Here is a 16,875-nt window from a genome sequence, read left to right as displayed (position 1 = left end):
TTAACCATACAGCTGAGTGGTAACTTGGAGTATTTTTAATTCAAGTGTTATAAATTTGGAAAACAGCAAGACAAGTCTATTTTTGAAATAAGCTTAATTATTAAAAACACATTACCTACCACATGGATGACTACATGGATCTTCAGACTTTCTGAGAAGACTAAAAAGAAAAAGCCCACTGAATAACTCTGAGTAAGAAGAGAAAAATATAGCCAAAGGCTAGAATAGAACAAGTCCTCTAACATAAAAAGAAATAAGAGTATAGGTCTCAAATTTAAGGGCAGTCTATCTTTATCACCTTTGAAAACAATAAGACCCGAAAGGAGAATCCTCTCACAATCTCTGAGTTAAATAAAGGGATCATGAACTTATTCCTCCTCTCTAACTGGCACAATAAAAAATTTGCCAATCATTGGGAGTCAGCTAAAACAGGTCTTAATGTAACAATAATGAAGACTTATTATATGCTTAGCACTACAGTAAGTACATTACATTCTTAACCCTTTCAATCTTGACAACCACCCTAGGAGGTAGGAAATATCACCATTTTGTAGATGAGAAAATTTAGAAAGGTCAAGTGACTTTTCCAAGGTTACAGTGAAAATAACCTTGAAGAGAAACCGGAATGTTGTTCCCATGCAGTGCTAAAACTCTTCATATTCTAATACAATTTTACCAGAAATGCTAGAATACAACAGGAAATAACTTATATATAGTTTACATGCTAATAAATCAAATTCATTTAGAAACAAATTATTAAGGACAATTCTTTCTGAAGGTTTTTTCCAAACTTCATAAAAAAAGAGAGTATATTTGACAATCTCATTTTAATTATCAAATCAGTTTAAGCAGTAAGTATTAAAAGCAAAAGAAAATCTCTGCAAGTTAGCAACTGGTAAAAAACAGTATATACAGAGAAAACAAAATATTTTGAAAAGTTTTTTTATGATGTTAAAATGCATTAGTTTCTAGAAACATTTTAACAGAAAGGGCTCTATAAATATAGGGTACTTTGTTATCATAGACAAGGTGAAAGTAGATACAGTCAATATTTTGACTGTTAATTTCATGAAGAACATTGGTGGAAAATACCTTTGCTAAGTATAATCAACAATAAAAAAAGGGCTATCAAAAATTATAAACCTATAAATCTAGACAACTGCAATGAGCATAAAGCCACTGGTCTTTGGAGAAAGTACCAGAAGACAGTGTAAAGGTAAAGGGAGACTAATGATATACTTCTTAGTACAGTCGGCCCCCTCTCTATCTGTGGGTTCTGCATCCATGAATTACACCAACCACAGATCAAAAATATTAAAAGCTGTGTCTGTACTGAACACGTACAGTCTTTTTTCCTTGACATTATTCCCTAAACATTACAGTATAACAACTATTTACTTGGCATTTACATTGTGTGAGGTATAAGTAACGTAGAATGACTTAAAGTATACAGGAGGATGTGTATAGGTTCTATGCAAATACTACACCACCTTATATCAGGAACTTGGGCATCCCTGGATTCTGGTATTTGCAGGAGATCTTAGAACCAATTCCCCACAGATACGGAGGCACAACTGTATTCTCCACATTCCAAGGTTATTTTGAAAAAAGATGCAGAATATCCCTCACCATGAATTTGTCCTCAAAGCCATCATTACTGCCACTGAATAACTGGATTTACAACACTGAAATATACTTTTCAGAAAGAACTCAGCAAGGCAGGCAGATCATGAGGTCAGGAGATCGAGACCATCCTGGGTAACACAGTGAAACTCCGTCTCTACTAAAAATACAAAAAATTGGCCAGACGTGGTGGCGGGCGCCTGTAGTCCCAGCTACTCAGGAGGCTGAGGCAGGAGAATAGTGTGAACCCGGGAGGTAGAGCTTGCAGTGAGCTGAGATAGCGCCACTGCACTCCAGCCTGGGCGACAGAGTGAGAAATCCACCCCCGCTCCAAAAAAAAAAAAAAAAGAAAGAAAAGGAAAGAAGAAGGAAGGAAGGGAGGGAGGGAGGGAGGAAGGAAGGAAGGACGAACTCGGCCAAAAAGGAATTCACTATTTCTGTATTATTGAAGCAATATTAAAATTTTTACAGTTCTTTTTTTTTTTTTTCAGGGCAGGAGACCTAATGTAGGAAACCTAATGAACCCTTGCATTGATATAATTATCTGTCATGGTTTTCATATGACCAGTTCTCCAACATTCTCTGAACTACCAAATAAATTGAATCTAAGCCCTAATTTTTCTTAGGCTAAAGTGTGAATGATTCTGGACTATCTTACTGGGAAAACATTTCCTAACAATGTTTTTAAAAGTCATAAGGTCAAAATTGCAGTTATGAGAAGAGAAAGAAGGGTGAATGCTGTGGCTCATGCCTATAGTTCCAGTGCTTTGGAAGGCTGAGGTGGGAGGAATGCTTTAGGCCCAAAGTTCAAGACCATCCTAGGCAACACAGCAAGACCTGTCTCTACAAAAAAAAGTTAAAAAATTGGCCAGGTGTGATGGTGCAGAAAGGTGAGGTGGGAGGAGCACTTCAGTCCAGGAGTTTCAAGGCTGCAGTGAGCTATGACTGTGCCACTGCACTCCTGCCTGGGTGACAGAATGAGACTCTATCTCAATTAAAAAAAAAAGAGGAAAAAGATATATTACTTTTAGCAGTACATTAGAGACATATGTATTTACTGAAAAGAAAAAAAACAAAAAAGGAAAGTATTCAAAGAATGACTATAGTAACATGAAAAGCTAAGGATATTTAGTTTCAAAAGCACAACTAAGAGTGAAAAACATTAAGCAAAACAAACAGAAATCAGAATAGCTTCCAGCATAAATATTATACAACACCAAGACTGCTGCAAAGACAAGCAGAAGAACTAGTACTAGACTGCTTCAAGTATATGCTAAAGAAGTTAACAGAACAAGCAGAATCTTTCCTACATTAATATAGGATCATCTCAACTTCCTTACCTAAGAAAAACTCTGCTTGCTTTATTCTGTTTTCAAAATAGAAATATAAAAAAAATTCTATTTACTGGTGGAAAGGTATTTGTTTTAAAAAACAGTATATAGAATAAAAATTTTAGGCACAATAGGCAAATGGGAGAATTGGCTTTAGCATCAAATCACCAGAAATACCACTTTTTAAAAATTTTATTTAATAGGGTGGATTTTTATTGCCCTAATATTATATATTAAAATTATGTTTTCTAATAACCTGTTTGTGACATACCAACAGGAAGACTTTTGATTTTTCATGTTTTAATTATTCTGTGCATGACAAAGGTGCTGTCTTTATTGAGTTCACACCATTGTACATCAGATAGCATGAATATTCTAGCAGTTACCGTGAAGTTCCAGAACCACGGCCCCAGGGTTCCTGTGAGAAGCTGGCATATTATAATTATGATCTGGGACTCTGTAACATCGAATCTATGCATAAGGAAACAAACATTTCAAAATAACTTTACTCGGAACTTTTGCTAAAGAGCCCTACTAACACAGGTAACAAAAATAGATTTAAAAAGTAGCATTCTCCTTACAAAGACACCTAAAGATGGAATGATACAATTTATACAGTACTATACTATCCTTATACAAACATACATAGTTCTTATCCAAATCAAGATGGAAGAAAAGTTAAAAAAATTAAAACTGTAATATACTGAAAAATTGACTTTTAAGTAGGCAGCTGGAAACACTAATACTAAAAACACAGTATCAACTCTAATTACCTAGGAGTGGTGAATATTACTTGCCAAATAATTAAACTACGACATAAATCCCTTTAGCACCAGAACTGATCTAGACTTCCCTGTAGATAGAAATTCTTCTTAGAAGTCCCAATGTACATTTTGAAAAACCACTAATCCGTCTTATGCTCCTTCCTTGTCCCAAGCCTCACCACACTCCCACCTCTACCATCTCAAAAAAAACTAGCATATATGTGGAAAGAGTAAGTGGGAAAGAATCTAATCAAGAGTAACTTCTATTTGGATATGGTTAGAGCAAAAATTAAATTGGCCATCTCCTTATCCTATTTCCTGATAATCTCTAGTCCAGAAGTTTTCCTTTTTCCTCTTTCTCTTACCTAATTCCATACCAGCATTATAATACTCGACTACATTGGATTAGTTTACTAGTGATAAAAATAGGTAAAACATCCAGTTCAATCACTTAAAAAGTTTGGAAACACAGATAATAACACACAAAAAAGTAGCAGTATAGACTAAGCTTCAAATAAAAACTACTTAAATAAAAATTAAGAACCGAGGAATGCTAGTGAGATAGATAGATGTCCATGATTTTACCTGGTGATCTGAGAGGCCAGATTGCAATCTAGGTTTTACATTAATACAAATGGTTGTTTTAGGACATCATCTATGGCAACTGATAAAATTAAACGAACAGAGCTGAGGCCCAAATGAACAAATCATTGCTGAAAAAAAGCTACACAGGGAAATTGGAAACTGGAAGGAAAATCTCTGCTATTTAATAATTCATATGTTAAGTATTAGACATTTAAAGATAAATAGATTCTATGTAGGGATTAGAAAGTTTCCCAATTCTGAATCCATACAAAGTGGATTATACATTAACAAACAACAGTTCTGTATTATCAAGAGATCTTCAAATAATTATTCTTTAAAAATTACCTGGACAAAAAGATGAACTAAATTTGTCAGACAACCCGGTGGAATACATAACCTATTAACTTTTTTCATTTAACTATAGAAAAGAAAGAATGGGAAGCTACTTACTTACATAGAAATAAACATTTGGTGACAGGGTTTTTAGCTAATGTAAATGTGAAACTTTAGAAGCATGAGCTGAAAAATGTAATAAAAGCAAAAATCAATACTCTGCCTACTGTAATTATAAATAAGTACACTTGTAATAATATCTGTGTAGAATTAGTAGACTCACAGACTTTATAAACAGAAAGAACTTTATAGATCATCTAATCTAAAGCTTATTTTACAAATTAGGAAATGAGGCCCATGAAAGTTACGAGCCTTGTCCAAGCTAATATATAAAAAAGATAACAGAGATTAACATTTGAGCCAACATATTGGCCCAAGTTCAAATTATTATTTTTTTGTCTTGGAAAAAATAATTGAAGAGTATTTTGCTCCTGAAATAATTTAAATGAGTTCTGCCTTTATAGCACAGATTTTTTTTTAAGACCGATGTTTTACATAAGTATAGTTTTATTAAAGATTGATTAGGATTTCTAAGCATTTAATTTATAGAAACGATTCTATATATATGTCTACAAGTTATATACTTAAAGATACCTAATACAGGCCAGGCACATGGCTCACACCTAATCCCAGCACTTTGGGAGGCCAAGGTGGGCGAATCACGAGGTCAGGAGATCGAGACCGTCCTGGCTAACATGGTGAAACCCCGTCTCCACTAAAAATACAAAAAATTAGCTGGGTGTGGTGACAGCACCCATCTGTAGTCCCAGCTACTCAGGAGGCTGAGGCAGGAGAATTGCTTGAACCCGGGAGGCCGAGGTTGCAGTGAGCTGAGGTTTGCCACTAAACTCCAGCCTGGGCAACAGAGCAAGACTCCGTCTCAAAAACAAAACAAAGCAAAACGAAAAAAAAAAACAAAAAAATCCTAATATACATAGTTTAGGCCTTAAGGGAGAAAATGTGAACTCTCCCACTCAGTATAATCCATAAATAACTTAAAAAGTATTTTGCAAATGTTGATAAATGAGCTTCAATTCATATTTATCTTCTACAACCCAATCCTCCCATGAAATTCTAGCCTCTAACCCCATTTTCCTCCCCAGTTTTTCATATCCAGGCTAGTCATCTCTGTAAGATCTCTACCTGCTCAATCCAGGGGCACTGTGCGAACAGGAGTCTGTGTAGACATGATAGGCACTAATATTCTCTGTGCAAGGCAGCTTTAAGCTGTGATCAGAGCAAACTGTTGGAAGATGTAGCTCATAATTTCAGGGAAGATGTATCCAAAGCACATTTACTTTCTCAAAATGCTAGACTTTAATGAGAATTATTTAGTCACAGATGAATTAAAATCCCGTGACTATTTTTGTTCAAGATACTATAAGCAAACTTAATAACAATTAAAAACAGTAATATTAAAGAGGCTAAGGAACAAAAAATTCTTATCTGGTAAACATTCTATTTTATGAAGTTATTAAAAGTATAACAACCTAAATTATAAATAAAAAAGAAATTCTCATTATTCCTTTCACTTACGTATGTAAACATCAAAATAAAACAATTCAAATAAATAAACATGTTTAAAAATAAGATTCCTAAGGTACTTAAAGTTGCTTTCACTTTTCTCTAGAAAAGAGTAAGAAAATGCAAGGGATTTTAAAAAATTTCTTTACTCAAACTACATTTCAGAGCTGACCTTGTTCCCTCCTTATTAAGCAAAATAAATTTTGACTTTCTCCTTCATGTATACAAACTTTGATAAGTCTTTAGGGATATCTACATGTATTCTATAGATTATATGTATCTATATGTATATCTCTATTCTATATGCCTCCATTACATTGTTATTTTGATAAATGGCTCCCTAATGTAGAGCACTTAGCCTATATTTCTTTTTTTTTTTTGAGACAGGTTCTTGCTCTGTTGCCTCTTGCTCTGTTGCCCAGGCTGGATAGAGGGCAGTGGTGTAATCTCAGCTCACTGCAACCTCTGCTTCCAGGGCACAAGTAATCCTCCCACAGGCAAGCGCCACCACGCTTGGCTAATTTTTAAAAAAATTTTTTGTAGAGACCAGGTCTATACTGCTCAGGCTGGTCTTGAAATCCTGGGATCAAGTGATCCTCTTTCCTCTGGCTCCCAGAATGCTGGAATTAAAGGCATGAGCCACTGTGCCTGGCCATAGCACATTTCTATGAACATTATAGCCTGCTTTTAACTTAAAAAACAAATTTGGTGCTGCTTTAATGCAAATGCAGAATTTCTGAAAATTGGATACAATTTCCCAAATTAAAACCAATCCCTTGTAATACTAATACTTAAGCTCATATATTAAATTCAAACTATCTAGTGTTTCCCTGTCCCCACACCCCCACCCCAGCCTTGCAAGCATTCTAGTGTCAGTGGCAGAGTTTGCTCCTATTTAATGCCTCTGCCTTTTACCCTAGAATTCCTTTGGTCCTAAATCTTTGGCTATTGTTCTATAAATCATTCCCTCTCTTTTTATTCATTATCTTCAATCTCTTATCTAGCAGATTTCTTCTGAATGCTCAAAATTTTCTCATAAAAATACAAGACCCTCCTTCCTTTTGAGCCCATATTCTCTGCTCTAACCAATGCTTCTCTCCTTCACATCACAGTCACACATTTTATAAGTAACCTTATATAATGTGTAATAAATAGTAGTCTATTTATTCATTCCATTCACTTCTTATCCCCTACGGTCTGGCTTCTACTCCACCATTACACAGAAATTACTATGAATAGCTCACACTGCCAAATTCAATGTACACTTTTCTGTCCTCATTTTGAGTCTTGGCAGCATTTAGCAATGTTCTTTTGTGAAATGCATCCTTCTGGCTTTACATTCCAGTATGCCTCCTACTACTCTGGCTGTTCAATAAATTTCATGGGCTTCTTTCTAAGCTTGCTCTCTAAGTTTTCTCCTGTTCTCATTTTATTTGGATGTCTAAAATCCCTCACATATGTTTCTGGGTAGACTGTTCTCTTTAAATAGGTTCCTCTTCCTGTAGTGCCTTTTTCTACTTTCATCCAGCCACCCAAGGAAGGGAACTAGGAGTCATTTCAGTCTCTGCCCTCTCATTCATTCCTCACATCCAAATATATATTGTGTCCTATAGTTTCTATCTCTTAAGTCTCTCTCCAATTTATTCCTTGCTGTGCAATAGCACTGCCATTGTGTTCATGCATGCTTCATCATTCTCATTAATCATGCTGATGCTTCCTCTAACGGGTCTCCTTGCTTCTGTCACAGCCTACTACAATTTACCCTCTGCCTTACTGCCAGACTGATCTTTCTAAAAGGCACTTTTGTCATTTCCCTGCTTTAGGTCCTGCAAAAGGTCCCTGCAGATTCAGGATAAAAGCTCATATTTCTCGGCAGAGCACAGAAGGACCTTGATTTTCTGGATCTTCTCCAGCCTTATCTCCTGCCACTCCCCTACAGGCAGGCATCTTATCATCCAACCATATGGAGCTGTTTACAGTTCTCTAAATACACACTTCATCACAGGATAACATCATGAGGGAAATTCAAAGAATGGAAGACAGAAAGCTGTGATATCAAATCACTACTAAAAACACTATTTACTCTTCTCCTACTTCCGTGGTTAATTTTCTTTCCTTCCTTCAGTTCCCACACCATATGGCTGATGCTGTATTATTTGAAAGGGAAAGAGAATACATTAGGGTTGACTGATAAATAAGCTTTCAAAATAGGTATTGAAAGTGAACTGTGAGATAATAACCAATGAAACACAAACTATGTGAAATCCAGATATTATAAATTCTGCCATTTTTGAAAATAGTAGAAACACTAAAAATTAAGATTGGATTAGGGCACCGCTTTCAGAAACCATCTTCTTTTTCCTGGAAACGCATTTTTATATGTCAAAATAAAAATGGAATTAAGGTAAATAATGGTGGGGAAAAAAGTGAATTTTTCTGTGGGAAAGACAACGATGAGGGGCTACTGCTTTTTGTATTGCTTTTAAAATACTGGCTGGGAGGTTCTGATATCTCCTTTTAAAAAAGTATAAAAGGGGGCATATGCAGAGACTATTAGGAAATAGCTATAATAATGATGCTTAAATTTTTTTAAATTTATTAAACTAACAGTGATTTATTAAACTAACTTAGTGATTTGATCAATTTCTAATACTCAAATACTTATAAGGCAATATTCTCCATACGTGAAAGAGAAAACAAAAATTACCATTAAGTATTACTTACATTCCAAATCGCAATGTTCCAGAAACATACGTTTGCCAGTGTGCACAATAGAACATAAATGTCCCAGCAAAACAACAAAAAAACATCCAATCAGGGTTTGTCCCCAGCTGCACTGCAATACAAGTTCCAAGAACCACAAAAACTGCAGAAGAAAGATCACAATGAAAACCAAATAATATGAATAGCAAACAAGTGAGCTGGAAATGATTTTAGATGAGACAAAAACATATGTTGTAAACGCACTATCTTCTCTCAGTAATCTATTGTAACAGAAAAGTAGGATATAATCTGTTACATAATCTCTTACCCCACAATTTCAATCTTTCTTTTTCTTTTTTTTTTAACCAAATCTCTTAGTGGAGGCAAAGTTCTTGAAGGCAACTAAAATAACTTCAGCATTTCTTCGGGCACTTTCCTGACTGAGAAACACCAGTACTAACGATCAGCAAAACATTACAAGGCAGACAGCCAAAAAGAAAGAAAAACAAAGGGGCTATATAATCCCCAGATGGACCTACTTACTTGCTTCAGATTGATAACTGTCTTTTTTTTTTAAACAGATATTGTTATGGGTGACATACATAGAAAAAGACTTCCTATAAAACTCTAGAACTCAAACTACAACGCAAAAATGACTGCAATTTAAAACAAATAATAGGAAGCCTGCCATCCTGCAGTCAGCTGGTTGTTACCTTTCAAGACAGCCAACTACCATTTATTCAACAGAAGTTCTGAGTATTTCTTGATTTGATTCTTAAAAAATTGTATGAGCTTAGTTGCTTCTCCTCCTCTACTAAATAAGCTGCTGTTGGGATACAATGAAGCAATGATTTTGACATGGACCTATACCTGCAAATCTGGATTCAGGAGTTAAAACTATAAGGGGTTTTTGTTTGTTTCTTTTTAAATATTTTAAGTGCCATGCCAAACAAGAAAATAATTGAGGAACTAAATAAAATAAAAATAAAAGGAGGGATGAGTTCCTGTCAGAAAGACTAGTTGAAAAACTGTCATTTAGTTTCTAAGTGTCTTTTTCCCCTCTAAAAACATAATAAACTATTATTTTAAAAACTTGCAAAACAGTGCAAATAAAGAGATATCACTTATACTCCAAATAGAGTAACTCAGTTATTGCTAGCACTTTAGTATTTCTTTTAAAAATTGTATATGAGGTGTAATACATGCTATACATATAAATGATTACTATAGTTAAGCAAATTAACCTATCCATCATATCCCATAGTTATCTTTTTTCTCCTGTGGTAAAAGCACCTAAAATGTACTCTCTTAGCAAATTTCCAGTACACAATGCAATATTAATGATACTCCTAATTTGTCATAGTCTTTAAGCTTCTCATGACATAGTTATAATCCAAGTCTATTAACGTAATTCTGAATGTCTATATAACATTCACCTAAATATACGAAAACCACAAATTACCTAACTAGTCTCCCATCACCGTACTCTCATTTAGTTCATAATAGTTTTGATGATGACAATTATGCCCCAAGCTTTTAAAAACAAAAGATGCCAAAACAATATTTGGGGCTAAAAATAACACGCAGAAATTAACTTAATTTCTAAATTTCCTAACACTACCAATAATGAACAAATATTAACTAGGTTCATAGACTTTTGAGAAATACTAAAATTTAATACAAAATTACTTATTTTCATGACTAAACATATATTCTAACACTGTTTATCGCATTGGTTTAATCATTGTTAATAATCAACAACATTAAAAAAATCAACAATACCTGTTGATAGTGAATCACAACCATGATCAAAAAGTTCTCCCAGAGGAGAACTACTATTGGTTCTTCTTGCCTGTTTCCCATCAATAGCATCCAAAGACTGGTAAATGAAAAGGCCACAGGCACAAGCAATATATGCCCACAGAGGTGCCTGTGAAATAAGAAAGGCAAGAATATTCAGACACACAGTTACCATGTTTGACTAATATATTTTTACCTGCAGATTGGAAAGCTAGTTGGAAGCTATGGGAGAGAAGATCCAAGTGCTACATAATGAAGAACTCACTGAAACAATCAGAATTGTAAAAGAATTAAATTTCCTGCATTTAGAGGTATTCAAACAGATGCTAGATAACAACTTACCAGGGAGATTATAGAAATCCCATAAGAGATTGGACTAGGTGTCTTCCATAAGATTCTTCTCAATGTTTAGATTAGAAGGGTCAATTACTGAATTTTTTCCAAAATCGTACTCTTCAAAATGTTTGCAGGTATTACATGAAAAATGCCATGCTAAGCTCATATGGGAAACACACTGGGTTAAACACTAAACAATGTTAAATGGATTTCTTTACTATAGGACTTCCTCCAGTCCTTAATATTGCTAATACATCCTGTGAATATTCAAGAGGGGGACATAATGTGCTGCCATTTTCCAAATTTGAGTTTGTAACATTTTTAAACATATCTCTTCAATGGGCCATAAAATAACACTAGTGCATGATATCCAGTGCATAGAGTGCTCAGAATACTATTTTTCAAATCCAGTCACATTTTCAAGGAATGGCTTCTTTTTTCCCAAACAGAAACTGAACTGCTGGTATTGAATTAATTAATTAATTAATTAGAGACGGAGTCTTGTTCTGTCACCCAGGCTGGAGTGTAGTGGTGCCGTCTTGGCTTATTACAATCTCCGCCTCCTGGGTTCAAGAGATTCTCCTGCCTCACCCTCCCTAGTAGCTGGATTATAGGCATGTGTCACGAGGCCCGGCTAATTTTTTATTTCATTTTTTTTTTTTAGTAGAGACGGGGTTTTGCCATGTTGGCCAGGCTGATCTCGAACTCCTGACCTCAAGTGATCCACCTGCCTCAGCCTCCCAAAGTTTTGGGATTACAGGCGTGAGCCACTGCACCCAGCCCGGTATTGAATTTAAATGTTGTATATTCAAAAAGAAGAGGTCCTATTTGTCTTATCCTTAAGAATGTAGAAGAGTATATGGTATCACTTTTCATTACTTTCCCCTTCCCAGGTTATAAAATATTTTTTATAATCACAAGGTATTTTACTGTATATTGGTTATCAAGTTACACTGTGAATATTAAACACTCAGAGATGCAAATAACATTCAGTATATTCTGTACTGCAAAGGAGTTTCTGATAGAGATATATTTAGATCTCTCCGACAGAGACCAGCTTTTAAAACATAAGAATCTTTTCACAAACCTTTTTTGAGTTCTGTTAAGACACTGAGATTATCCAAAGGACCTAGTACATACCTCCACGAAGCCAGCATTATAAACCCCGAATGCAATAAATGTGGTTATGGAACCATACTTTACATGCAAGCACACTGAACTAAGTAATTAATCCTGTATGACTAAGAACTCTGTCTTCCGGACTTTGGGTCTACTGCTTCTTGCTCCTAAAGGAATCCAGTAATTCTCTAGAGCTGCACTACCTTGTATAGCAACCATCAGTCATCTGTGACTATTTGAAATTAATTAATATTAAAGAAAATTAAAAATTCAGTTCCTCAGTTATACTAGGTACATTCTGAATGCTCAATAGCCATACGTGGCTATGGCTACTATACTGGACCTCAGACATAGAACATGCCCATCATCAGAAAATTCTGCTGAATACCTCTGCTTTAGGGGACAAGAAATCTAGGGGCTTGTTGGGATCCAAGCTTAAGATTTTAATGGGGCAAAGTGTTGCTCAGGAACAAAGATAACTAGTACATACACAATCCTAGGAAATAGTAAAATAACAATCACAGACATAAAAAGTTTTCCTGACTTTGGATTTTCCTTTCTTCCTGTGAATCTGCACAATGATACACTAATATTTATATACTTCTTCCTTGCTCACATTATTTTATACTTCTCAGAAGTATTTTAAGAAGAAAGCCTTCTAATTCAGGAATAAATATGATCCCAGTTGCCATAAGACCCTGGGGGAGATATTGAATGAATGAAGGAACTCACGCATCAGTCAGAACTCATTATGCCCTGATAAGTGTATGGGAAAGAACTGACATAAACAAATAATCTTATCACAATGTAGCAATTAACCAACTTAGAAAATCTTGCAGAGATGTTATGTAAGTCAACTCAGGTAAAAAATTCCAAGAAACATACGGTTTTACTAAACTTTTGAAACAGAAATGAAGATTTTACACACACACAAATATATGCACATGCTAGTACAAGAGTAATGTTTTTCTTCTTCTGGGAGGATACATCAAAAAAAAACATTAAATGTTACCCCACTTTCAGCACTGGACAGATCATCTAAACTACGTTTGTCCAAGCTGTGGCACGTGGGCTGCACGCAGCCAAGGACAGCTTTGAATGCAGCCCAACATAAATTTGTAAAGTTTCTTAAAACACTGCAATATTTTTTTTTTTTCCCGCCCATCAGCTATTGTGTTTTATGTGTGGCCCAAGATAATTCTTCTTTCAGTGTGGTTCAGGGAAGCCAAAAGATTAGACACCCTTGATTTAAACAGAAGACCAACAAAGTAACATTGAACTTACACTGCACTACAGACCAAATGAACCTAACAGACATTTACAGAACATTTCATTCCATAGCTGCAGAATACACATTCTTCTCATCAGCACATGAAACATTCTCCAGGACAAACCATGTGTGACGCTACAAAACAAGTCTCAACAAATTTTTAAATATTTGTGTTGGGGTCATTTCAAGTGTCTTTTGAGACTACAACGGAATAAAACTAGAAATCAAAAACAAGAGGATCTTTGCAAACTGTACAAATACATGAAAATTAACCAACATGCTCCTGAATGACCAATGAATCTATGAAGAAATTAAGAAGTAAAACATTTTTTGAAAAAAATAAAAACAGAAGCACAAAATACCAAAACCTACGAGACACAGCAAAAGAAGTACTAAGAGGAAAGAATAAAGCAAAATAAATGCCCACATCAAAAAAGTAGAAAGATTTCAATTAAACAACATAATAATGCACCTCAAAGAACCAGAAAAGCAAGAACAAATCAAATCCAAAATTAAAAGATCAGAGCGAAATGAATGTGTATATGTGTGTATATATGTACATGAATATCTGGTCAGGTGTGGTGGCTCACGCCTGTAATCCCAGCACTTTGGGAGGCAGAAGCGGGCAGATCACCTGAGGTAGGGAGTTTGAGACCAGCATGACCGACATGATGAAACCTCATCTCTACTAAAAATACAAAATTAGCCGGGTGTGGTAGCGCATGCCTGTAATTCTAGCTACTGGGGAGGCTGAGGCAGGAGAATCTCCTCCCGGGTGAGGAGGAGGCTGCAGTGCCATTGCACTCCAGCCTGGGCAACAAGAGTGAAACTCTGTTTCAAAAAAAAAAAAACCCCAAAAAAGGTGAATATATATGTCATATATATGTGTATATATATATATGACACACATGACATGTGTCTCATATATATTGTGTGTATATATACACACACGCAAATGATAAACAAAATGAAAAGTTGGTTTTTCGAAAAGAAATAAAATTGACCAACTACTAGCTATGATTAACCACGAAAAAGAGAGAGAAGACCCAAACAAATAAAATTAGAGACAAAAAAGAGGCATTACAACTGATACCACAGAAATATAAAACATCATTAGAGGTTGTCATGAACAACTATATGCCAAGAAACTGGAAAACCTAGAGGAAGGAGATACACTTTTAGACACATAGATTGAATAAATATTAAAATGTTTTCCAACAAAGAAAAACTCAGGACCAAATGCCTTTACTGCTGAATTCTACCAAACTTTTAAAGAACTACACCAATTCTTCTGAAACTATTCCAAAATATTGGAGAGAAAATTCTTCCTAATTCATTCTATGAAACCAGCATTACCCTGATATCAAAAGTAAACAAGGATGGAATAAAAGAAAAAAACTACAAGCCAGTATTACTGATAAACACAGATACAAAAATCCTCAAGAAACTACTAGCAAACCAAATCCAACGGCACATTAAAAAGATTATTCACCTTGATGAAGTGGGATTTAACTCAGGGATGTAAGGATGGTACAACATATGCAAATCAATAAATGTGACACATCACATCAACAGAACGAAGAACTCAATAGGCTCAGAAAAAGCATTTGATAAAACTCAACATCTCTTCAAGATAAAACATCACCACAAATTATGCATACAAGAAACATACCTCAACACAACAAGGACCATATGACATGCCAAAAGCTAACATCATACTGAATGGGGAAATGGTCAAAGCTTTTCCTCTAAGAACTAGAACCAGACAAGGATGCCCACTTTCCACAATCAACATAGTACTGGAAGTCCCAGCCACAGTAATTAAACAAGAGAAAGAAACAAAGGGCATTCACATTAGAAAAGAGGAAGTCAAAACTGTCCCTCTTTGCAGATGACATGACCTTATATATGGGAAAACTTAAAGACTGCATCAAAAAACGCATAGAATTGTTAAATTCAGTAAATATGGAAGATACAACATCAACATACAAAAGCAGTAGCATTTCCATACACCAATAACAAACTAGCTGGAAAAAAATCAAGAAGGCAACTCCATTAACAACAGCTCAATACGATACAATACAATACAATACAATACAATACAATACAACACAACACAACACAATACTTGGGAATAAATTTAACCAAGGAGTTGAAAGATATCTACAATGAAAACTACTAAGCACTAATGAAAGAAACTGAAGAGGACACACACAAAATGAAAAGACATCCCATGTCCACGAATTAATATTGTCAAAATGGCCATACTACCCAAAGCAATCTATAGATTCAACGCTAATACCTATCAAAATACCAATGACATTCTTCACAGAAACAGAAAAAAAAAATTATAAAATGTGTATGGAATCACAAAAACCCCAGAATAACCAAAACAATCTAGAGCAAAAAGAACAAAGCTGGAGGCATCACACTACTTGACTTCAAAATATAATAAAAAGCTATAGTAATCACAACAGCATGGTATTGGTATAAAAAGACATACAGACCCAGAGAAATGAGAACCCAGAAATAAATCTACGTATTTACAGCCAACTGATTTTTGACAAAGATGCCAGGAACACATAGTGGGGAAAGGATAAATAAATGGTGCTGGGAAAACTGAATATCCACATGCAGAAAAATGAAACTAGACTCCTATCTCTCACTATATTAAAAAATCAACTCAAATGGATTAAAGACATAAATGTAAGACCTAGTAGTATAAAACTACTAGAAAAAACACAGGGGAAATGCTCCAGTACATCGGTCTAGGCAAAGATTTTACGGCTAAGATCTCAAAAGCACAGGCAAGAAAAATTAAAGTAGACACAGCAGGGCGCAGTGGCTCACACCTGTAATTCTAGCACTCTGGGAAGCAGAGGCAGGTGGATCATCTGAGGTCAGGCATTCAAGACTAGCCTGACCAACCCCATCTCTATTAAAAATACAAAATTATCCAGGTGTGGCGGTGTATGCCTGTAATCCCAGCTACTTGGGAGGTTGAGGCAGGAGAACCACTTGAACCTGGCAGGCGGAGGTTGCAGTGAGCTGAGATCATTGCACTCCAGCCTGGGCAACAAGTGTGAAACTGTCTCAAAAACAAAACCAAAACCAAAACCTAAAGTAGACAAATGAGACCATAACAAACTAAAAAGCTTCTCCATATCAATCAATAGAGTGAAGAGTGAACCTGTGGAATGGGAGTACGTATGTGCAAATTATACATCTGGCAAGGGATATTATCTTGAATATACAGAGAACTCAACAGCAAAAAAGCTAATCATCCAATCAAAAAACGAGCAAATGATCTGAACAACTATTTCTCAAAAAAGACATAAAAATGCCAACAAATATATGAAAAAATGCTCAACATCATTAATAATCAGGGAAATCCAAATCAAATCTTCGATGAGGTATTATCTTACCT

General features: G+C 35.2%; 1 protein-coding gene across 7 annotated transcripts in view; it reads right to left on the bottom strand.

Moving 5' to 3' along the window:
• CEPT1 (choline/ethanolamine phosphotransferase 1) overlaps window positions 1-16,875 on the bottom strand; it is a 46,157-nt gene that overhangs the window by 14,893 nt on the left and 14,389 nt on the right. For 5 of the 7 annotated variants that reach the window (XM_010359105.2, XM_030935623.1, XM_010359103.2 and 2 more), the window contains exons 3-4: window positions 10,706-10,853; window positions 8,945-9,086 (exon numbers count right to left, since the gene is read on the bottom strand). In XM_010359105.2, coding sequence (XP_010357407.1) covers window positions 8,945-9,086; window positions 10,706-10,853 — 290 coding nt within the window. Of the gene's footprint in view, window positions 1-3,340; window positions 3,426-8,944; window positions 9,087-10,705; window positions 10,854-16,875 lie in introns of all 7 variants that reach the window. The other 2 variants (XR_004058722.1, XM_010359104.2) reach the window with 1 other exon arrangement.

Source organism: Rhinopithecus roxellana, chromosome 8 (assembly GCF_007565055.1).
Source record: "Rhinopithecus roxellana isolate Shanxi Qingling chromosome 8, ASM756505v1, whole genome shotgun sequence".
Classification (NCBI taxonomy): Eukaryota; Metazoa; Chordata; class Mammalia; order Primates; family Cercopithecidae; genus Rhinopithecus; species Rhinopithecus roxellana.
This window is presented reverse-complemented; position numbering and strand designations above follow the sequence as displayed.